Consider the following 24575-nt stretch of genomic DNA (forward strand, 5'->3'; position numbering starts at 1 on the left):
AAGCTACGTAATTAAATATAGAGTAGGTCCTAAATACATTGAGATATTTGAGTTTCACTGTCTCTTTTCCATTTCGCAACGGCATTTAACCTTCTGAATAACTCTCGTCAAAACGCTGATTGTTCACATTTGCAACACGTTTTGTGTAACAACATAATCGGAACTAAGACGCTAAATGTATGCTGACCGAGACGTCAGCCAGGAAGAACAACACGAATTATTATCATTGGATACAGGACATATCATGGTGGCCTGGTTACCAGTAAGAGAATTGCCTTAGAGAAATTTGTACTGAGCTGAACGAGTAGATAGAGGTCAATAAATGGGATGTACGCAGATGTGGATTTCGTTAGGTAAATGGCTGACAAGTGCTATCAGATCGTGAATAATGCTAGACTGGATGTCTTCTTTCGCAATCAAGACACGTGTTAGTTTTGTAGTGCCAAGTTTTTCTCCATTAATGTGGAAGCCTATTATGCGAACTGCCGGATAAGAATGTGAGGTTATCAACTGGCAGTCGCGTAACAGCGCTGATAAAGGGAGCACAGATGTTGGGCGGCGCCGTAGCGTGTTTGACCTTCCGGGAAGGTCGTTTCCGAGGATGAATAATGTAGGGCACTTTCGAGTCAGCTTTTATACGTACATACATCTACACTCGATGTTGTGACAGGATCAGAACTCGGTCGTAAATGATGCTTCTGAACACAGCAATAATGACGAAGTTCTCGTTACATGTGGTACAGAATAGGACAAGGAAATATGTAGCAGAACCGCGCTAGACTCTTTGTTTCAAATTATTCAACAACATTTTTAATAGTTTACAGTTTACGAAAGTGCACCGAATTATCTTTCTAGGAAAGATAAAAGACACATTTATGATTTCCTGTGTTCTACATATTTATTGGTTCCATATACATGGTGTGACAAAAAGGTACGGCCAAACTTTCAGGAAACATTCCTCACACACAAATAAAGAAAAGATGTTATGTGGACACGTGTCCGGAAACGCATAATTTCCGTGTTAGAGCTCATTTTAGTTTCGTCAGTATGTACTGTACTTCCTCGATTCACCGCCAGTTGGCCCAATTGAAGGAAGGTAATGTTGACTTCGGTGCTTGTGTTGACATGCGACTCATTGCTCTACAGTACTAGCGTCAAGCACATCAGTACGTAGCATCAACAGGTTAGTGTTCATCACGAACGTGGTTTTGCAGTCAGTGCAATGTTTACAAATGCGGAGTTGCCAGATGCCCATTTGATGTATGGATTAGCACGGGGCAATAGCCGTGGCGCGGTACGTTTGTATCGACACAGATTTCCAGAACGAAGGTGTCCCGACAGGAAGACGTTCGAAGCAATTGATCGGCGTCTTAGGGAGCACGGTACATTCCAGCCTATGACTCGCGACTGGGGAAGACCTAGAACGACGAGGACACCTGCAATGGACGAGGCAATTCTTCGTGCAGTTGACGATAACCCTAATGTCAGCGTCAGAGAAGTTGCTGCTGTACAAGGTAACGTTGACCACGTCACTGTATGGAGAGTGCTACGGGAGAACCAGTTGTTTCCGTACCATGTACAGCGTGTGCAGGCACTATCAGCAGCTGATTGGCCTCCACGGGTACACTTCTGCGAATGGTTCATCCAACAATGTGTCAATCCTCATTTCAGTGCAAATGTTCTCATTATGGATGAGGCTTCATTCCAACGTGATCAAATTGTAAATTTTCACAATCAACATGTGTGGACTGACGAGAATCCGCACGCAATTGTGCAATCACGTCATCAACACAGATTTTCTGTGAACGTTTGGGCAGGCATTGTTGGTGATGTCTTGATTGGGCCCCATGTTCTTCCACCTACGCTCAATGGAGCACGTTATCATGATTTCATACGGGATACTCTACCTGTGCTGCTAGAACATGTGCCTTTACAAGTACGACACAACACGTGGTTCATGTACGATGGAGCTCCTGCACATTTCAGTCTAAGTGTTCGTACGCTTCTCAACAACAGATTCGGTGCGATGGATTGGTAGAGGCGGACCAATTCCATGGCCTCCACGCTCTCCTGACCTCAACCCTCTTGACTTTCATTTATGGGGGCATTTGAAAGCTCTTGTCTACGCAACCCCGGTACCAAATGTAGAGACTCTTCGTGCTCGTATTGTGGACGGCTGTGATACAATACGCCATTCTCCAGGGCTGCATCAGCGCATCAGGGATTCCATGCGACGGAGGGTGGATGCTTGTGTTCTCGCTAACGGAGGACATTTTGAACATTTCCCGTAACAAAGTGAAGTCACGCTGGTACGTTCTGTTGCTGTGTGTTTCCATTCCATGATTAATGTGATTTGAAGGGAAGTATTAAAATGAGCTCTAAAATGGAAAGTAAGCGTTTCCGGACACATGTCCACATAACATATTTTCTTTCTTTGTGTGTGAGGAATGTTACCTGTAAGTTTGGCCGTACCTTTTTGTAACATCCTGTATAAAAGATAAACAGTAAATCAAGAAAAAATTATGGTGATAGATTTAATTTAAACAAGACACAGGTTTTGTGAGGCTAGACCAAATTAAAGCATTTGTGAGGCGACTTCAGTATTCCCAGGAAAACATATTTAGAAATTTTGCAGTGCCCCTTTCCTTCAAGTAATTTCCTGCCCCCCTCACAGTAAAGAACTTGAATGCAACTGCATAGTTGCTAGTTCAGCAGTCTATCGATACCTCCTAATAGTCTCTCTAGTTCCCAAAATACTTAGGTAGATCTTCTAGAACATCTAACAAGGAAGATGAATTAAATAGATTCTTAGAGAATTTATTAAAATGTATAAACACTTACTTAGAAGCCGTCTGACTGCCTACAGGCGAATCTTCACGATTCTAGTTCTGTAGGCGCCTAAGTCAGCTATCTTTCAACTTCATATTCAGGTTTTTTTTCATATTAAGTTCATTCGTCGTTTGCTCCAGTAGCTGGTAATGGTTTGTATTTGCGTTTAATCACCGTTAGGTGAATCGAGAACAGGTCTGATATAACTCTTCAGGCTTTCCCGGCGAGATCCTGACATGTGGAATAATCGGGTCTACTGCCGGATGTTTGTGTCGCTGTGGCACAATATTTCCGCCACGGGACTCGTTGCCTTCTTCAGATGCTTGCTACGTGAGACTGACAGTAGCACCTGAAGAAGGCAACGAGTCACGTGGCCGAAATATTGTGCCACAGCGACACAAACATCCGGCAGTAGACCCGATTATTCCACATGTCAGGCCTGATGTAGTTTACAAACAGAATAATGTGAACCATCAGTAAAACAGTACCTGAGTTTCGTGGTGAGTGCAAAAGAATGTGCTGTCATTGTTTTAACGATCCTTCAGATCTCACAGTACACAATCATTTGTGACAATTTAAAACTGTTTCCCGGACCGGGACGTGGACCCAGATTTCTGCTTTTGTTTTCAGTCAAACAGCTAATACCACCTTCCAAGGGACTTTTCTAGAGCTATGCAACCGTTTTGCCGGCCGTTGTGGCCGTGCGGTTCTAGGCGCTACAGTCTGGAGCCGGACGACCGCTACGGTCGCAGGTTCGAATCCTGCCTCGGGCATGGATGTGTGTGATGTCCTTAGGTTAGTTAGATTTAAGTAGTTCTAAGTGTAGGGGACTGATGACCTCAGATCTTAAGTCTCATAGTGCTTAGAGCCATTTGAACCATTTTGAGCACCAGTTTTGGAAATTTATCGTGCAAGGTACGTGTAGTATCCATTCAAGAGATAGAGCTAGTACACATCGAATCTTCACACTACTGAGGACGACTATCCTACAGGTAAACACAGCCTACTACACTATGAGTCCCGCTTATGGAAAGCGCAATGAGTTCCAGACGAGCTAAAATCAACATGCTTCTTTTTTTTTAGAATGTGATGTGAAGAGTATCGTGTGCCCCAAACAGATAAAGGAACTGATCGGGCACACTGTCTTCGATCAAATTTAGCACAGGCTTCAAATGTTAGATAAGGCCCAATAGCTATTGTTAAGACTGTAACATACGCAGTCAGGTTCGTTATAGATGGCACAATGCTTTCAGAAACTGCGCTCAATAATACTTTTCTTTTTTTTTTGGCTCATTAAAAAGGAAGAAAGAAAAGAAGGATACCAAGGTTATCACAAACAGGGCGCTGGCTCAACAAAAGTGGGAAAGGAATCGATTGCGATCTACTGAACGAATTAATAATGAAATTCCAGAAGACATAAATCAAGTTGACTGGACGTGACCCTGCTCCTTTCAAAATAACGTGCTCGCCTTGGGACAATAGGTTATCTTATGTCACGGAATCAACAAAGGGAAGCCGGCCGCGGTGGCCGAGTGGTTCTAGGCGCTTCAGTCCGGATCCGCGCGACTGCTACGATCGCAGGTTCGAATCCTGCCTCGGGCATGGATGTGTGTGACGTCCTTAGGTTAGTTAGGTTTAAGTAGTTCTAAGTTCTAGTGGACTGATGACCTCAGAAGTTAAGTCTCACAGTGCTCAGAGCCCTTTGAGCCATCAACAAAGGGAAACTAGCGATTGGTACAAAGCGCCGGTCATTCATTTTCGAGATAGGTCGGCGACAGACGCGCATGACCCTTATCCACGCATATTATAAAAATGTGTGTTTGTGTATGTATGTATGAATGTACCACATCTCCTAAACCACGAGACCAATTTTAGCTGAACTTGCTACGTATATCACTTACTGTGTGGAAACGGGGGAGGAGGGGGGGGAGGGGGGGCAGTGGATAGGGAGTGGGGGCGAAAAAGTATTGCAGCTTACGGCGAGCGGATACCCCTACTTCAGTCATTCAGTATTTGAAAATGAGGGCACGTACTGACTTGCAACAAACTTTACACAGAATTTCAAACCTATATGAGACTTTTTCTCCCTGACAACTTTGTCGCTTATTAAATTTTTCGCTCTTCATGCAGTAAAACTGCCGCATGAAGCATAACGTTTTAATTTGTTACTTCCTTACTTCTATTTGCATTCGCACACCTTTTTCAGGCACTATTAACATTTACCCCGTACGAGCAAAATCATGCCGTTGTACGACACATGGTTAAGGACATATGACGCCATAAACACTGAGATGCCCGGAAAGTGCCACGTCATGTATGGCGTTTAAATTTACCACTTCTCTGCTAATAACTCTATTTGTAACAAATAATAACTCTATTTGTAACACATTTCCAACTCAGTATTCACTAATGTCACAAATGTCTACAAAAATATATCCATTTACGATACACAGTTTAGGAGATATGACGTCAAATATTGAGATGTGTGAAAAACAGTTGCGTCATGCATGACGTTTAAATTTATAACTTCTTTGATACCTATAATATTTGCGACGGATTTCGCAGACGATCTTCATATATACCACTGGCTGTACCTCCTAATCTATAGTACTGTACGACACGTGTTTCAGGAGGTACTATGTCATAATCATTGAGCTGCGTGAAAACGAAACTGCAGGACGAAATTATTTAGATATTTAGATGAAGTATGTGCACAAATACGAGTGAAATTTGTTAAATATATGTGACATATTTGGCATGTGCGTATGCGGGTTAATCCACATGTAAAAAGCTCATCCTAAATCGCTGCAAGGAATTCAACCAAATTTGGAACACACATTATCTATGATCTGATGCGGTTCCAATTCGGTTTTACAAAGAGTACTCCACTACATTGACTCCTTACTTAGCTCGCATTTATCGCCAATCTCTTGCCCAACGTAAAGTCCCGAGCGACTGGAAAAAAGCGCCTGTATATAAGAAGGTTAGAAGGGCGGATCCTCAAAATTACAGACCTATATCCTCAACATCGGTTTGTTGCAGGATTCTCGAACATATTCTCAGTTCGAATATAATGAATTTCCTTCAGACAGAGAAGTTGCTGTCCATGTATCAGCACGGCTTTAGAAAGCATCGCTCCTGCGAAACGCAACTCGCCCTTTTTTCTCATGGTATCTTGCGAACCATGGATGAAGAGTATCAGACGGATGCCATATTCCTTGACTTCCGGAAAGCGTTTGACTCGGTGCCCCACTACAGACTCCTAACTAAGGTACGAGCATATGGGATTGGTTTCGAAGTATGTGAGTGGCTCGAAGACTTCTTAAGTAACAGAACCCAGTACGTTGTCCTCGATGGTGAGTGTTCATCGGAGGTGAGGGTATCATCTGGAGTGCCCCAGGGAAGTGTGGTAGGTCCGCTGTTGTCATCTATCTACATAAATGATCTTTTGGATAGGGTGGATAGCAATGTGCGCCTGTTTGCTGATTATGCTGTGGTGTACGGGAAGGTGTCGTCGTTGAGTGACTGTAGGAGGATACAAGATGACTTGGACAGGATTTGTGATTGGTGTAAAGAATGGCAGCTAACTCTAAATATAGATAAATGTAAATTAATGCAGATGAATAGGAAAAAGAATCCAGTAATGTTTGAATAATCCATTAGTACTGTAGCGCTTGACACAGTCACGTCGATTAAATATTTGGGCGTAACATTGCAGAGCGATATGAAGTGGGACAAGCATGTAATGGCAGTTTTGGGGAAGGCGGATAGTCGTCTTCGGTTCATTGGTAGAATTTTGGGAAGATGTGGTTCATCTGTAAAGGAGACCGCTTATAAAACACTAATACGACCTATTCTTGAGTACTGCTCGAGCGTTTGGGATCCCTATCAGGTCGGATTGAGGGAGGACATAGATGCAATTCAGAGGCGGGCTGCTAGATTTGTTACTGGTAGGTTTGATCATCACGCGAGTGTTACGGAAATGCTTCAGGAACTCGAGTGGGAGTCTAGAGGAAAGGAGGCGTTCTTTTCGTGAATCGCTACTGCGGATATTTAGAGAACCAGCATTTGAGGCTGACTGCAGCACAAATTCACTACCGCCAACTTACATTTCGCGGAAAGACCACAAAGATAAGATAAGAGAGATTAGGGCTCGTACAGAGGCATATAGGCAGTCATTTTCCCTCGTTCTGTTTGGGAGTGGAACAGGGAGAGAAGATGCTAGTTGTGGTACGAGGTACCCTCCGCCACGCACCGTACGGTGGATTGCGGAGTATATATGCAGATTCAGATGCAGATGTGGAAGTATATACTCTGGGGGTAAGAAGTGGAATGAGGGTGATAACGTAAAGATACAAGGGTGAGGAGCAAATGGTGAGACAGAAAGTGGGAAGGAAGTGATGGGCAAAGATAATGGAAAGGAGAGGGACAGAGATAAGGAGAGGAAAAAATTGGAAATTTGTGGTAGGGTCTTACGGGACCAAACTGCTGAGGTCATCGGTCCCTAAGCTTACGCACTAGTTAACCTAACTTAAAATAACTTACGCTAAGGACATCACACACACCCATGCCCGAGGGAGGACTCGAACCTCCGACGGGGACAGCCGCGCGTACGGCGACAAGGCGCCTCAAACCGTGGGGCTACCCCGCGCGGCGACAAGGAGAGGAGACCTGGACAAAGAGAGGGGAGAAGAGGTAATGTACAGAGAAAGAGGAGGTAGACAGACATGAGGGGAGAAGGAAATAGACAGAGGGGGGGGGGGGAAGAATTGGAGAGGGGTAGGAAGAGATGGACAGAGGCGGGAAGAGCAGATAAACAGAGAGAGGAGTAGGAGGAGACGGACAGAGCGAGGAGTAGGACAAGATGACAAGGGGGGGGGGGGCGAAGAAGATGGAGATAGAATGGGTGTTGGAGCGGGTGGGCAGAGAGATGAGGTGCAGGGGATCGACACAGAGACGACGGCTCGTAGTAAAATTGCGTGCTTATGGAATATGGTCTCAGCTATGTGACTGGATTTGCGATTTCCTGTCAGAGAGGTCACAGTTCGTGGTAATTGACGGCAAGTCATCGAGTAAAACAGAGGTGATTCAGGTGTTCCCCAAGGTAGTGTTATAGGCCCTTTGCTGTTCCTTATCTATATAAACGGTTTGGGAGACAATCTGAGCAGCCGTCTTAGGTTGTTTGCAGATGACGCTGTCGTTTATCGACTAATAAAGTCATCTGAAGATCAAAACAAACTGCAAAACGATTTAGAAAAAATATCGGAATGGTGTGAAAAGTGGCAGTTGACCCTAGATAATTAAAAGTGTGAGGTCATCCACAAGAGTGCGAAAAGGAACTCGTTAAACTTCGGTTACATGATAAATCAGTCTAATCTAAAAGCCGTAAATCCAACTAAATACCTAGGTATTACAATTACGAACAACTTAAATTGGTAGGAACACACAGAAAATGTTGTGGGGAAGGCTAACCAAAGGCTGCGTTTTATTGGCAGGACACTTAGAAAATGTAACAGACCTACTGAGGAGACTGCTTACACTACGCTTGTCCGTCCTCTTTTAGAATACTGCTGCGCGCTGTGGGACCCTTACATCGAAAAAGTTCAAAGGAAGGCAGCACGTTTTGTATTATCGCGAAATATGGGAGAGAGTGTCACAGAAATGATACAGGATTTGAGCTGGAAACCATTAAAACAGAGGCGTTTTTCGTTGCGACTGAATCTTCTCACGAAATTCCAATCACCAACTTTCTCGTCCGAATGCGAAAATATTTTTTTGACTCCGACCTACATAGGGCGGAACGATCACGACGATAGGATAAGGGAAATCAGAGCTCGTACGGAAAGACATAGGTGTTCATTCTTTACGCGCGCTATACGAGATTGGAATAATAGAGAATTGTGAAGGTGGTTCGATGAAGCCTCTGCCAGGCACTTAAATGTGATTTGCAGTGTATCCATGTAGAAGTAGATGTAGAGAGAGGGAGAAGGAGGAAACAGAGTAAAACAAGCTTGGAATATACGTGTATACCTATTGCCCTGGTACTCAACTGGTTGTAGGTTACACCGATGACGTCAGTCTTGTAGAATTGTAGGACATATACGCTCATGCACTATGACGTTCTACAAGAAAGAAAATCTTCTCTTTAAAAATCAACATCGATTCCGCAAACAAAGACCTTACAAAACTCAGTTCGCTGTCTTCTGCCATGAGATTTGGAGCGCTGTAGGCAGATGGTAATGGTGATGCGGTGTTCTGCAACACATTCAATACAGTGTTGTTTATTGAACAAAGTAGTAGCTGGCTGAGTGCTGTACCAGATATGTAATTGGATACGGACCATATTTGTAAATGGATACGGGTCTTTAATGTTTTGTAGATAGCATTCATGTTTAAAATCTGTGTGTCCAGTTAAAATTTCGTGTGAACTTTCCTTGCATGTATATAAATTTGCAGTTCTTCGACAATGTGCATAGCAAATGCTTTCGGTATTTTGTTCAATATTTCTAACATATGTTCAATTTTCTTCGCTTTGCGGTGCTGAGTTTTCAAGTATAAATAGAAACTTGCCGGATTATTATCACTGTTTCTAGTGGTTTTTTTTTTTTTTTTTAATCCGTTGTTGAAATTTCGTCCAGTTTGGCCAACATACAAATTGTTGCAACCGTCACAATTGATTTTATATATTCCAGAAGTGGCATACTCTGAGATTTTGGTCGTGCTTGAACGTAATTTCGTTATAAGACTGCTGTTTGTGTGTAAAGCCAGTTACCTGTGCGTGGATTTAAATAGTGAATTTATCCTATTTAATATGCGTTGCAGTTAAATTGTAGGCATGTAGATTGTTCAGTGTTTTGTTAAGGTTTCTCTGGTAAGATGTATGCCCTTATTTATCGTGATGGGTTTCGGTTTTGTATGTTTTTGATACAATTTTCTTACTATATCTTGATCAAAATCGGTTTTGTAGGCTATGTAACAGCGTGTTTTTAGTTCTTTTTTCATAGCTGGTGGTTCTGAAAGCAAACTGATTATTATGTTTATAAAGCAGTGAAAGAAGGCATGCTTTTGTATTTTAGAATAGCAAGAGTTGGCCTTTATAATATTATATGTGATGGTTGGTTTATCTGTGTATGTTGCCTTTGCTAATACTCAGTTCTAAGTCATTTATTGAATTGTCTGTTTACAACTTCATAGTAAATTTGCTGTTGGGATGGAGGTTGTTCAGTATTGATGTCTGTATTGTTTCCATCAACCAGCATTAACACATCATCTAAATATCTATAATAGTAGATGACCTTATTAAGTACTGGCAACTGTAAGTGGAAAGAAATTTTCTTCTAATGTGTTGAGTACTTGCAATTGTGCCAGCTACACAGTTTCCCATAGCTACTCTGTCTGCTTGGGTGTAGATCTTTCAGTTGAATTCAAAATAATTTTGTGATAAAGTAGTTTTAAGGACATCTATGATTTCCTAACTTCGAGCAGTAGAAGTTTTCCTATGCTGTAACAGATTTTGTTTTATAATTTCTATTGTTTCCTGTACTGGTATGTTGATGTAAACGTTTGTACTGTCAAAAGATAAAAGTTTCCCACTTGGTGGTATTTGTATGTCTTTTATTGCTTTTGCTAAAGTACGTGCATTTTTTGTGGCATATTTCTTGTTGTATGTTTACAGCTATTTTACACGACAGGCGCGTTTCAGATAATTGCCATTATCAAGTGACCTGCGATTAGTAAGATTATCTGTATATAAATTGTAGCTGTTTTACGTTTACGTTTACGCTGGTACTTACGTGTGGTTGGAAGTGGCGACCATATTGCATCTATAGTAAAGACTTTCTGTCATGTCTCGGTAAGTATAATAGTTTTTGTAGTTGCGACGTTCTGGTCAGGTATTTTGGCAGTTCAGTTTTGACAGTCCTTTACTAAGATCCCAAAATACGACCGCAGTAAGCTACAGCCGATAAAATTAAAGGCAGAACTTCAAAACCATGACTTTCAAACATGGGATGACCTTAGAAATGACATCATAGAAGCAACGGTCAGAACGGCACCACATACCAAACGTAAAATACAGACATCGTGGAACCACCAATGTGACCAGGTTCTACAAGAAAGACACAAATCATGGGATAAGTGGAATACAAACAATAGTAAGGAAAACGCAGAAAACGTCCTACAAAAGAAAAGCGAAGCTATTAGAATGTTTAAGAGAGGAAGCTCTTCATCATGAGCCCAACTACTGAGCCCAAAAACCAATCAAATGGTCCATCCTAAGCAGAAAAACTGAGACATAATAGCAAAATAGTTTGAATATTTACACAGTTATCATAACTCTGAAACCAAAATACATTTTAATGAAAATTATACTCAAAATAACAATTCGAAGGTCCCGGATTTAAAATAACTTTAAGAAATCATATGCGCTTAAAAAAACTATAAGGCAGCCAGTGAGGCTGGGATTAAGGCAGAGCTTTGGAAGGCTGTTAAGATATGACATCATTCTTAAACTTAAAAATATAATAGATAAAATCTAGGAGAAAGAAGAAATTCTGGAAGACTGGGAAACTGCCGTCATACACCCTCTTCACAAGAAAGGCACTAAATCAAATAATTGTATGGGGATATCGCTTCTGCCAGTAACATATAAGATCCTTTTTACAGCACTACCCATCCGGGCGGGACATCAACTAGACCCACAAGTAAGGGTATACCAAGCTGGATTTCGGAAAAATAGATCATGCATTGAACAGATCTGGATCTAAAGACCATCCTTGAAATGAGAAAACAGACAAATAAAGAAACAAATGTTACCTTTGTATTTTTCATGAAAGCGTATGATTCCATTGCTAGATAATCCCTTATCAGTATTATAAAAGAATTCGGCTTAGATCCAAAAACTGCAAACGTTATCAAAGACACAATGACAAACACGTCATCGAAAGTTAGGCTCTATGGAGGCTTCTCCAAAACCTTTGAAATAAAAACAGGAGTCAGGCAGGGAGACGAGTTGTTACCTGTGCCCTGGAAAAAGTGATTAAAGAGTGGAGAAAATCCGATACGAAAGCATCAAATTAGGAAAACCGAAAGGATAACATCAGTGTAGATTCCTTGGCATTCGTGGATGGCGTTGCTCTGATCACAGACACACCGGTGAATGCAAAAATCCAAACAGAAAACCTAATTGAGCAAGCGAGAAAAGTCATTTCACAAACTTCTCTCACAAAGACAGGGTTTATAACAAACGTAAAAAATTGCCCAAGGAAACTACTCACAAATCAAAACACAATCAAGAAAGTTAATTCATTCAAATATTTAGGTGAGTGGCTAACCATAAACAGTAATGAGAAAGAAAGTCTAGAGATAAGAGCAAAAAAAAATTAACATCGCATTCCAGACCACCAGAAACATATACAAGAAGAAGGCATTAACGTAGGCAACAAAACTAAACACTACAATACAGTGGTGAGCACAGAGGTTATGTATAGTTCCTAAGCACCAAACCTAGTACGAGAAGGCGGGACAAATAAAGTAATGAAAATCGAAAGGAGACTGGTTAGAAGCATACTCGGCCGAAGGACAACAGTAACTCACCACGACCCAACAAGGGAAATCTATGAACATGTAGAAAACATATGACAAGCAGTGCGGTTTACACAGACTTTAAATGACCTCGAAGAAACAAACATTGAGTAAATGAACACACGCAACACAAACTTGTATGGGAACAGAAGGTGACCTTCAAGGAAGAACAAGAGAGAAAAAAAAGCACCCTTATAACATTGAGAAGCTCCGAAGACAGAGATAAGAACGCATGAAATTAATGTGGGCAGAAAGGAAGAAGAAGGAAGAAAACAAGAATTGATGTATTGATTTAACGTGCTCTTTAAAAGTGCCATTCAAATAAATAAATAATAAAATTTAAAGGAACATAGGAACAATGGTAGGTAGCATCATTTCTGGTAAGCTGTATATCCTTTCTAGAGTGAAATTTTCACTCTACAGCGGAGTGTGCGCTGATATGAAAGTTCCTGGACGATTAAAACTGTGTGCCAGACCGAGACTCGAACTCGAGACCTTTGCCTTTCGCGGGTAAGTGCTCTACCAACTGAGCTACCCAAGTACGAGTCATGCACCGTTTTCATAGCTTTAATTCCGCCAGTACCTCGTCTCCTACCTTCCTATATCCTTTGTAAACACACAGCATCATAGCAAAGAACTGTCAAAAGTGAACTGTCAAAATGTCTGACAAAAAAGTATTTTTACGTTTCGTAACTGCAAGAAGTATTATACTAACCGAGGCATGACAGAAATAAGCCGAAACAGATCTGTCATGTAAAATATTAAAAAAAAAAAAACATAATACCTTGTTGGAGTTGGTTTGGAGCATTCATTTGCATAATGTCTTATACCGATATATATTTTTCGTTGCGCCGAAATCTTTTCACAGTGTCAATCGACAACTTTCTACATCTACATCCATACTCCGCTAGCCACCTGACGGTGTGTGGCGGAGGGTACCCTGAGTACCTCTATCGGTTCTCCCTTCTATTTCAGTCTCGTATTGTTCGTGGAAAGAAGGATAGTCGGTATGCCTCTGTGTGGGCTCTAATCTCTGATTTTATCCTCATGGTCTCTTCGCGAGATATACGTAGGAGGGAGCAATATACTGCTTGACTCTTCGGTGAAGGTATATTCTCGAAACTTTAACAAAAGCCCGTACCGAGCTACTGAGCGTCTCTCCTGCAGAGTCTTCCACTGGAGTTTATCTATCATCTCCGTAACGCTTTCGTGATTACTAAATGATCCTGTAACGAAGCGCGCTGCTCTCCGTTGGAACTTCTCTATCTCTTCTATCAATCCCATCTGGTACGGATCCCACACTGGTGAGCAGTATTCAAGCAGTGGGCGAACGAGTGACTGTAACCTACTTCCTTTGTTTTCGGATTGCATTTCCTTAGGATTCTTCCAATGAATCTCAGTCTGACATCTGCTTTAGGCCTACCGAAGATCAAGTTTATATGATCGTTCCATTTTAAATCACTCCTAATGCGTACTCCCAGATAATTTATGGAATTAACTGCTTCCAGTTACTGACCTGCTATATTGTAGCTAAATGATAAAGGATATTTCTTTCTATGTATTCGCAGCACTTGTCTACATTGCGATTCAGTTGCCATTTCCTGCACCATGCGTCAATTCGTTGCAGATCCTCCTGCAGTACAATTTCGCATCGTTACAACCTCTCGATATACTACAGCATCATCCGCAAAAAGCCTCAGTGAACTTCCGATGTCATTTACAAGGTCATTTATGTATATTGTGAATGGCAACGGTCCTACGACACTCCCCTGCGGCAGACCTGAAATCACTCTTACTTTGGAAGACTTGTCTCCATTGAGAATGACATGCTGCCTTCTGTTATCTGTTATATCCTCCGAATGTGAAAATATTTTGTTTGTTCCCATCTAGATAGGAAGAAATGACCGTCGTAAGAAAATAAGAGAAATCAGACGGGAAGACTGAGGTGTTCATTTCGCCCTCGTGCTATTCTGGAATGAAACGGTCGAGAAAGAATCTGGAAGTGGTTCGGTGTACCTTCTGTCAAACACTTAATTGTGAACTGCAGAGGAGTGGTGTAGATGTGAGGGTAGCAGAGCATTTGCCCGCACAAGGCAGAGGTTTCTGGTTTGACTCCCAGTCCAACTGACGGTTTAAATCCACCAGAAAGTTTCAGTCCTAAAATTGACACGTGCGCTCCTCTCTAGCACTTGTCAGAAAACTTCAACTCTCCGGCGCCTTTTGCTGGAGTATTATTGCCAGCAGAAGAATTGGGAACTTCAAAGTCGAGCAGATGTGCGCATACCGGTGTGGCCCATTTGTTGACCGCAGTAGACTGAAATCCTGGTTCAAATACAGGTCCAGTAAACACTCCCAGCCAGTAGGATACTTCTTTTTTTCTTCGTCGAGTTCTTCCTCGTTGCAAGATTCTCGGTAATTTCCAAGAATGTTTGCCTATCGCAGCTGCGGGCTCCAAACAATAGATGTCGAACGTGCGATTCTAAATCGACTACGAGACTGTGGTGGCGGGCGTTATGAGCATGTTTATAGTAGTCAGTACAGAAACAACAAAAGAAGAGCGTTACTAAAATAGTTCTAATTACAAAGGAAACGACTTCCCTCACTCGTCGTCGGCGTTGTCGTCATGAGGAAGTCCATTTGACGTGTATGCTACGGGAAGCATTCCCTTTTTTCCCGTAACATTGGTAGACTGTCGATGTCACGCAAAAATATAGGTAGAGTGTCACATTTCCGACAAAAATTCAACTTTCTACATTTCATGATCATGGAATTAGATACTTACACGTGAGTCAATCGGCCGAAGAAACGTAAACAGTACCACAAATCCCACTAACTACCGTCAGAAATCGTTTTGGTTTTCCTAGCATCTCACAAATAATTTATCATAACGCCCACCACCACAGTCAAATGGCTCTGAGCACTATGGAACTTAACATCTGAGATCATCAGTCCCCTAGAAGTTAGAACTACTTAAACCTAATTAACCTAAGGGCATCGCACACATCCATGCCCCAGGCAGGATTCGAACCTGCGACCGCAGCGGTCGCGCGGTTCCAGACTGAAGAGCCTAGAACAGCTCGGCCACAGCGGTCGGCCCACCACAGTCGCGTGATCGACTTAGAATCGCGCGTTGGATATGTACCGTTTGCAGCCCGCGGCTTCGATAGGCAAACATTCTTGGAGATTACCACATTCTCCATACGCGCTATCAGATAGCAGACGGAAGTTATTAGGTCGTCCTCCGTTCAAAGACGTCAGGAGCGAACACAACGTCTGACTGCCGCTGAAAGACGTCAGAACTGAACAGCGGCTCGTGGAGTGCATGATAATGTGACGACTGTGTAATTTCTTCACAACAGATAGGTGATGTAAGATAAATACGTGATGTTGATAGCTTTGAGACTGCCAAAATCGCAGGTTCCAGTTAGCACACTAATCTGGGTAATCTCCAAGAATGATTGCCTATCGAAGTCGCTGGGTCCAAACGATACATATCGAACGTGCGGTCGGAAATCGATCATGCGACTCTGGTGGCGGGCGTTATGAGTATGTTTACGTTGTTCACTACAGCAACGACAAAAGAAGAGCGCTACAAAAATACTTGTAACTGCAAAGGAGACGACTTACCTTACTCGTCGTCGGTGTTATCGTCATGTGAAAGTCCATTACGGTGGTCTAGATGGATAATTTGGAAGAGTCGAACGATGTATTCTTCCTGATACTCGTTCGTTTTCCGCACTGTATGCAATGAAATTGTAACGGTATTTCAGCATCGAAACTGTTCTTGCGAAGTTTTACACACTTCGCACCACCACAGTCTACACAGTCCCTTCTTTCCTCGTCCGGTAGTAGGCCTACTCCATATTTGCGACAAAAAGTCGAACAATTTTCTACACTGGACAAACATGGAATTAGATTCTTCCATGTGAGAGAATCCGCCGAAGAAACATCAAGAACACCAGACATCCCACTTACTAACGACATAAATCGTCTGGGTTTTCCTAGCAACTAACAAATAATTCGCTGAGGTATGTAATTTAGAGCAACTAAGGGAACGACGGGAAACAGACAAAATTGACGATCACAAATAACTGATCACATGCCCGCCACCGGGGAGTCGCATGATCGATTTCCGATCGCACGTTCGATATGTATTGTTTGGACCCTGCGACTTCGATATGCAATCATTTTTGCAAATTACCCTAATCTGTATTGTCACAACAGTAAACAGTTCATTGTGTGAGGGGGAGGCACACCATTACGCTCAACTGCGAATGCGATTTGAAACTGTGTAATACGTTCATTAATACTGTGACAAGAGACATCATAGTCGCTTTCAAATTAAATATTACAATTTAAAACAGTTTGTGCTTGTCCACTACCGCACCGTTATCTGTAATCGATGTCCGTGAAGCAAGCGAATGAAGAATAAATAGTACCCTACCTGTCATAATGTAGGCTACTTAATTTAAATTGTCACTCGAGAAAACAGCTATAACCACTAAAAGTCTACTCTTGAATACCGGTTTTTATGCACAGTCTGTAAACACTGCACCAAGATGAAGCTGAGTAATGGTACCGGTACGCAAAGAATCACCGGTTCTTTTTGAATCTTTTCGTTAATCGTAACACCACTCGAGTATTTACTAAGTATTGTAAATTGTTCGCAGTATTTGTTTTTACTGCCGTATATTCAGTGACGATCAGTTACTTCCAAAACATCTTTCACTTTCTGAGTTGTTGCTCGAAAAGGTGTATTCACCACGAACGTGCAATACTGCAGAGAAAACCGTTAACTACATGAAAGTGAATAATGCTGAGTCATCAGTACCGTATACAAACCAGACTGTCTGTTCTGTGATCTAACACATCTGTGATACAAACCAAGATGCTCTTATAACGTACTTTAGGCCTACTGTTTTCGTATCTTTGCGTGGTTGTTCATAAAAAATAGGTACTTACAGGTATAAAAGGCTATTTGCAGTGTTATTTACTCGAATCCGCTGGTGTTGTCATATCGGTGTAAACGATGTAACAGGATATTCATAGCAACCGGTATTTTTATAGTCAGGATGGTTCCCTGGGCCGCACAGGAAGAAGACTAGCCTAGTATTTTTGGGCCGCACATAATATGCTTTAAAAAACCAGGATGGATCGATGAGAGAACAGCATAGTGTGGCGAGAGTTTCAACTAGAAAAGATTCAGTTTATCATAACTGTACATTATCGGAATTCTATGGAATTTTTTTACGATTGTGTGACAGATGCTCACGCTTTGGGCCGCACACATATTTGCTTTCGGCCGCGGATTGGACACTCATGGTCTAAACCATGACTTATACTTTCATATAAAATAAATGAGTCGTAACGGAGAAAGAAGGATGGTATCACACTTGGTTGCTTCAACACGAAGAACATCGTGCTAATACCGGTATTTCTTGAGTGTGCAGACGACTATAATCCAATATGAACATTCACATTTAGCTGGTGTAATATTAGTGATTAGTCAATCAACGAATTAATTGTAATTATTGGATGTTACTGATAAATTTTCTAAAATGTACGCTCTCTTCACAGATTGTGTTGGTCTTATTTTGGAGCCTGTATCTCTCAGCACCACATATGATAGAAGATCGAGGCATAATGGAACGTTACCTGGAGTCCTGGATGAACCACTGTCTACACACAAATATTATCATTATTAGTCTGATGGAGATCATCATTTGTGCACCCAAGTTTCCCAGCAGAAGACGGGCTTTCGTAACAATTGTTGGGATGGTACTACTGTACAGCATAACGTAAGTAAAAACAGGATAAACTATATTAAATTAAGCAAAACACTCATATCGTTGCTGTTGAAAATATTTATAAAAATTGGTGTTTTGATATGGAGAAATTTTTACAGTAATCAACATTTTATATCCAGGTATTCGTTAATCTTGTCTCTCTCTTTGTAGATGTTGTAGGTTTTCCTTTCACCTGCGTTATAGAGGTTACCGTTTCTCTTCAAGTTTTACAGCTTCACTCTTTCGTTGCTCATTGAAGAAGTTTTTTTTGATTCCTCTCCTGACCTCTCTCAGATACAGGGTGTTTAAAAAAAATGACCGGTATATTTGAAACGGCAATAAAAACTAAACGAGCAGCGATAGAAATACACCGTTTGTTGCAATATGCTTGGGACAACAGTACATTTTTAGGCAGACAAACTTTCGAAATTACAGTAGTTACAATTTTCAACAACAGATGGCGCTGCGGTCTGGGAAACTCTATAGTACGATATTTTCCACATATCCACCATGCGTAGCAATAATATGGCGTAGTCTCTGAATGAAATTACCCGAAACCTTTGACAACGTGTCTGGCGGAATGGCTTCACATGCAGATGAGATGTACTGCTTCAGCTGTTCAGTTGTTTCTGGATTCTGGCGGTACACCTGGTCTTTCAAGTGTCCCCACAGAAAGAAGTCACAGGGGTTCATGTCTGGCGAATAGGGAGGCCAATCCACGCCGCCTCCTGTAAGTTTCGGATAGCCCAAAGCAATCACACGATCATCGAAATACTCAATCAGGAACAACAAAAATGGCACTCTATTGATCAAGTGTGGAATGTTAGATGACTTAATTGGGTAGTTTCATTAAAAAAATTGGAAAGAAAAATGGATAAATTGAAGTTAGACATGGTGCGTATTAATTACATTCAATGGCAGAATGATCAGGACTTCTGGTCTGGTGAGTACAGGGTCATGGCCCATCGAACATAGGCCGGTGTGAGGTGGAGCATACACCATTAAGTTAAGTAGTGGTTTTGACTTTGTACATATGTTCTGTTTATGTTTTCTTTTTTTTGTTTATAAATGTATAGCTATGGTTTTCTTTTAATCATTGACAAATGTCTTCCTAGGCACTTGTGGGTTTTATTGTTCTGAAGAAGGTGTAGTTATCTACACCAAAACCTAGGTTAACACTAGGTGCTTTTTTCGCAATCGAGGCGGGTTTCTAGTTTTTTAATATATTAACCAATGATTGCTGACTTACTGCGATGCTGAAGGTTCTTAAAAGCTATAGCTTGTTCTTTTTGCTTTCTGTACCACTAACATGTACAGTGGATTCTCTTCATTCCTCTCCTCATTATGTCTCTGAATGTGACAAAAAAAGTGTGAGGAGACATCCATCACTTCATCAGCATCCTTGCAGTGAAGTGCACGTGAATAGCAGAGATAATTTAAATATCATATAAGCTGTAAGCTCCATTTGTTATCTGTGATTTTCTTTGTTGCAGGGCAAGTAGTTGTCGCATGCTGGGTGGGCCTTGGGCATATCCCATAGTAAAAATTATGTTCAGTAACTGGATGTCGTTCATCGTGTTTCAAGCAATTTGCATCAGTATTGGATTTTCTGGTTATATTGTAGCAGAGCGTATAAACAACTTAGTACATGGTAAGTAAAACCCACTTTGAATACAAATACAGCAGCTGGAGTCTGTAACCATTTTTGTGTCAGCTGCACTTATATAAGGACATTTTTTACATGATATCTTATATGTTTAGCAGTCTTTTCATTGTGCCTCTCTGTGACTTGAAGCCTCCCCTATGTTGTAAGTAGCAGTCTATTCTTTTCGTAATATTGTTGTTATTCTGCTCTGGATTTCTATTGTTGAAAATAAAAACAGTCCAGAACCTGAACCCAGAACCTGGCCTTTTGTGGAAATGTTCTTGAAATGGAAATGCTCTTACCAGTGAGTTGTCCAAACATGATTCATGACCTGCTCTCATAGCTTCACTTCTGCCAGTATCTCTTTCCCAGTTTCCAAACTTCACAAGGTCTCCTGCATACCTTGCTTGATTAGCACACCCAGAAGAAAATATATTGTCAAGAAATGTCTGTTACAGCCTAAATAAATGTTTCCAGACAAAGTCTTTTGCTCTGCAACATAGTTTGCACTGTTTCTAGCTTCCTGAAATATTAAAATTGTGTGGCCAGATGGCAACACACACACTCCCACATGCTGCTGCACAATGAAAGATTCAGTCTACAAGCATTTCTGTTTACTACCTTAATATTCAAGACAAGGTCTATATTCTTTTTTAATTATACATGACAGGAGGAGAGATATTATTTATTGCCTAAGCAAATCTTCTGCACTAACTTACAATTCTCATGTTTTCTCTCCAAAGTTTCCACGAATAAAAACTTAGTTCCACATGTGGATCAGGTGGCTATGAAATTCCAGCCAACAACTTTAAAATCAAACAATGGAAACTCCGTGCAGGAATATCAACACTGTAGGAAAAGGGATGAAATTTACATGTAACAAAGCACCAGTGTCACATCTACCACTTTCAACTGGTCTAGGTTTATGAAAATCATGCAAATATCTCTTTTAGGAACTATTTCACAATACACATATTCATTAATGACCCTTGTTGTCACCATTATTTCTCTTTTCTCAAAAATTGTGCAGTGCACAAATGTAATACTGGGTCTAAAAATAATATCTAAAAAGACTTCAAACACTTAATATCAATTTAACATGCTACATTTAGCCTGAATTTAAACCCTCATATCTTGACCATGGATAAAGATTATTGATAAAAAAATTTTTTTGGCTTTATCCGTTTATTTACCTTTGTGCCAAGTTTGAAGAACAGAAGTGGCATACCTCAGAACTCTCCCAGAAATATGTGTTTTTTTGCACATAAAATCCAAATGAACCAAAATTTTTTGAACAGTTAAAACTTATCTTATGTTTGATGCACTGACAGACCAAATTTGAACTATCTGTCTTCCTCCAGTCCAGAGTTATTTAAGGATGACTGTTTTTGCACATACAGATGGTGCCTTTAGCTGAGTGTTCATTCCATCACACTTAAAACCTGATCAAAAGGAATTAACTGATTCTCACAATCTGCCTGGATTCCAGCTTCATTTTGTCATTCAAACCTTGCTTAATATACTGTACCATAGCTACAGTAAGACAGGCGTTCAAATGACTATACAAATGGCCACTGGTTCTGACTAAACCAAAAACTTTTTATACCCTATGTTTCTAGTTCAGATTTGCTACAGCAATTCCATGCTGTAACAATTTACAGTTAATATTTATATACTTTCATAGAACTGGGTATGGAGTTTAGCTTTAAAAATCATAATGATGTCTCTGATACAGATAGTATGTTGAAATATCACAATTTTCATATTAAGACTTTATGAAATGTATATTGATTACAGTGACCTAATTATTTCTGTGAAACTGCAGTATAACTTTTGTTGCTGGCATTAATCCTGGGTCTTTTCTGTGAGCAATATCAAATTTAGTATTAGTCTACATATAAACTCCACAAAGGATAAGTTAGCCTTATGTTTACATTACATTTGACATATTTTTGATTTGTGGTACAATATCTCCATAAATTAATCAGAATAATTTCATCTTAAGTCAAAAAGTTGTCATTAATACAGTAAGCTAGCAATGTCACAGTTTAAACTTCTGCACGTACATAACTTCACGTAAACATCACATGATAGTATCATGATCTCCAGTATGTGTGAAATAGTACTATTGGTTTAATACTGTCCCATTCTGCTACATTACACTCCTCTACATTCTCCTTCCACTTTGGCTTTCCCTTCTATGTGTAGTATTTCTTTTGATTTGAGCTCTTGACATTCACACAGCAGCTTTCTTTTATTTTCCTCAAGGCACTGTCTATATTTTCCCTAGTTATGTATGCTTCTGCCTCCTTACATCTGTCCTACAGCCATTTTTGCTCAGCCATTTTGCACTTTCCATCAATTACATTTCTTATATGTTTGTATTCCCTTTCACCTGCTTCATTTGTAGCATTTTTATATTTTCTTCTTTCATAAATTAAATTCAGTATTTCCTGTGACATCTAAGGATTTCTGCTAGGCCTTGTCTTTTCACCTATGTGCTCTTGCACTACCTTCACCATTTCATCTCTCAAAATTCCCCATTTTTCTTCAACTGTATTTCTTTCACATGTTTCAGTTAATTGTTGCCTATTGGTCTCTCTGAAACTCTGAACAAGCTTGTTTTTTTCAACAAATGAAAGTCCCATCTCCTTAATTTCGTAACTTTTTGGAAATTCTTCAGTTTTAATCTACAGTTCATAATCTGTAAATTGTTGTCAGAACACACATATGGCCCTGGAAATGTTTGATGGTTTAAAATCTGGTTTAGAAATCTCTGTTTTGCCACTATATAATCAGTCTGAAACCTTCCACATGTTTCCAGATCCCTTCCAAGTCTACTACCTTCTTTAACAATTCTTAAACAAAGTGTTGGTGATGATTAAATTATGCTCTGTGAAAAATTTTACAAGACACCTTCCTCTTTCATTACCTTCCCCCAGACCACAATCACCTATCACTTGATCCTTCTCTTTCTTTTCCTGCTATCAAATTCCAGTCTCCCAGCATAATTAAATTTTTTCTCCATTAACTACCTGAATAGTTTCTTTTACCTCATAGTACATTTCTTCAATCTCTTCATAATCTGCAGAACTACTCAGCATATCAACTTGTACTACTGTGGTGGGTGTTGGCTTTATGTCTCTGTCAGCTGTGACAATGCATTCACAATGGTGTACACTGTTTGTAGTAGCTTACATGTAATCCTCTTTTCATATTCATAATTAGACCTACTCCTGCATTATCCCTGTTTGATTTTTGAATTTGAACACTCTTCTCTTTCCTCTTCAAAAATTGTTATTGTAAATGTTTGAAGTGCAAGGGATTGGAGATGAGCTAACCAGGTAGATTGTAATTTATTTTACAATATGGAAGAATATTTCTCTCAGTTGTATCCAGATGCAATATATGATGTTGACAACTTCAGTGTGGCAGATCAGTGTTATTATCTGTTATTATCTATACTTTTTCAGGTGAGCAAAGGAAAATAATGAATGCATCTAATGGATATCATCAAGATTGTATCAAAAATCATCTTCAATAGCCATGACTTCCAGACACTCCATGACTATTTGCTACTGATACTGGTTTGACGAGGCCTTGGTGAGACTGTTGACTTCAAAAGTATACCACATGTGAATTACAAAACTGAAATTTTGCAAAAGTGGTTCTTCAGTTTTGTGTACTTTGAAAATATTGTGGAACATTTGAGTAAGATATGGATACATAATGTCTGAATACTAATTACAAGGATCTTGCATGACTACAGAATTTATGAAGACTGAATACAAGTGAGTTCCTTTAGTAACTGATGTGTCAGACCAAAGAAATGCAAAAACAGTGTGAGCTACATAGCTCTTTAAATGACAAATCTTAGATATATATATATATATACTGCACCTGAAGAAATTTACAGTGCAACGTGTGCTCTGATTTTATTTGTTTCAGTATTGAAACTTTGAAAGCATGCTTGCTTTCAAGCAAGAGACTTTATTTTTTGATAGCTGTTTTACTTGGTAAATTAAATTCATGTGGCCACACTAAGAGATGGCCATTTCATATTTTTATCATTTTAAGGATGTATTTTTGTAACATAAATGTCATTTGTTTCTCTATGTAATCATAAATAAAGTTCTCTCAGTATGTATAGTCTATTTTTAATAAAACATAGTTGTGAAATTCAGTGTGTTGTACTTTTTATGAACCTCAGATGACATTTGTTGTCATTGTGGATGACACTTGGAGAAATCAAGGCAAACTTTGTATTTTCCCTTTTCCTGTTCAGTACTGAAGAGGTTAGTAATACACTGAAGGATCACATGTGCACATTATGTTCTTGTTACTTTCAGTTCTTTGTGACTGAATTCTAAACCATTCTCCATGTTTTGAATGATAACAGCTTTTGAGAAGAAAAATTTCCATCCTTCCATTAAAAAATGGAAAATCCAGGATGGAATGTAACAATATGAGAGAAAGTAAGTTGCTACTCACCGTATAGTGGAGATGCCGAGCTGCGATAGACACTGGCTGTAAATATCCTCCCAGCCTTGTACAAAAACAAATCCCCCATGCCTTATCTTTCCAGTCTCCCACCACCTCGCAAAGTCCCACAGTCCGGCCACAGAGGAGCATTCCCCTCGTAACTCAGTACCATCCAGGACTGGAGCAACTGAATTACATTCTCCTCCGGGGTTTCGATTATCTCTCGTCGTGCCCTGAAATGAGAAATGTCC

General features: G+C 40.3%; 1 protein-coding gene across 4 annotated transcripts in view; it reads left to right on the forward strand.

Moving 5' to 3' along the window:
- Window positions 1-23958, forward strand: part of LOC126456729 (androgen-dependent TFPI-regulating protein-like) — a 211502-nt gene extending 187544 nt beyond the window's left edge. For 2 of the 4 annotated variants that reach the window (XM_050092474.1, XM_050092471.1), the window contains exons 3-5: window positions 17989-18209; window positions 19691-19848; window positions 23316-23954. In XM_050092474.1, coding sequence (XP_049948431.1) covers window positions 17989-18209; window positions 19691-19848; window positions 23316-23386 — 450 coding nt within the window. In that variant the 3' untranslated portion in view covers window positions 23387-23954. Of the gene's footprint in view, window positions 1-17988; window positions 18210-19690; window positions 19849-23315 lie in introns of all 4 variants that reach the window. The other 2 variants (XM_050092473.1, XM_050092472.1) reach the window with 2 other exon arrangements.
- The last annotated feature ends 617 nt before the right edge of the window (window positions 23959-24575 follow it).

This window comes from Schistocerca serialis, chromosome 2, assembly GCF_023864345.2.
Source record: "Schistocerca serialis cubense isolate TAMUIC-IGC-003099 chromosome 2, iqSchSeri2.2, whole genome shotgun sequence".
In the NCBI taxonomy this organism is placed as follows: Eukaryota; Metazoa; Arthropoda; class Insecta; order Orthoptera; family Acrididae; genus Schistocerca; species Schistocerca serialis.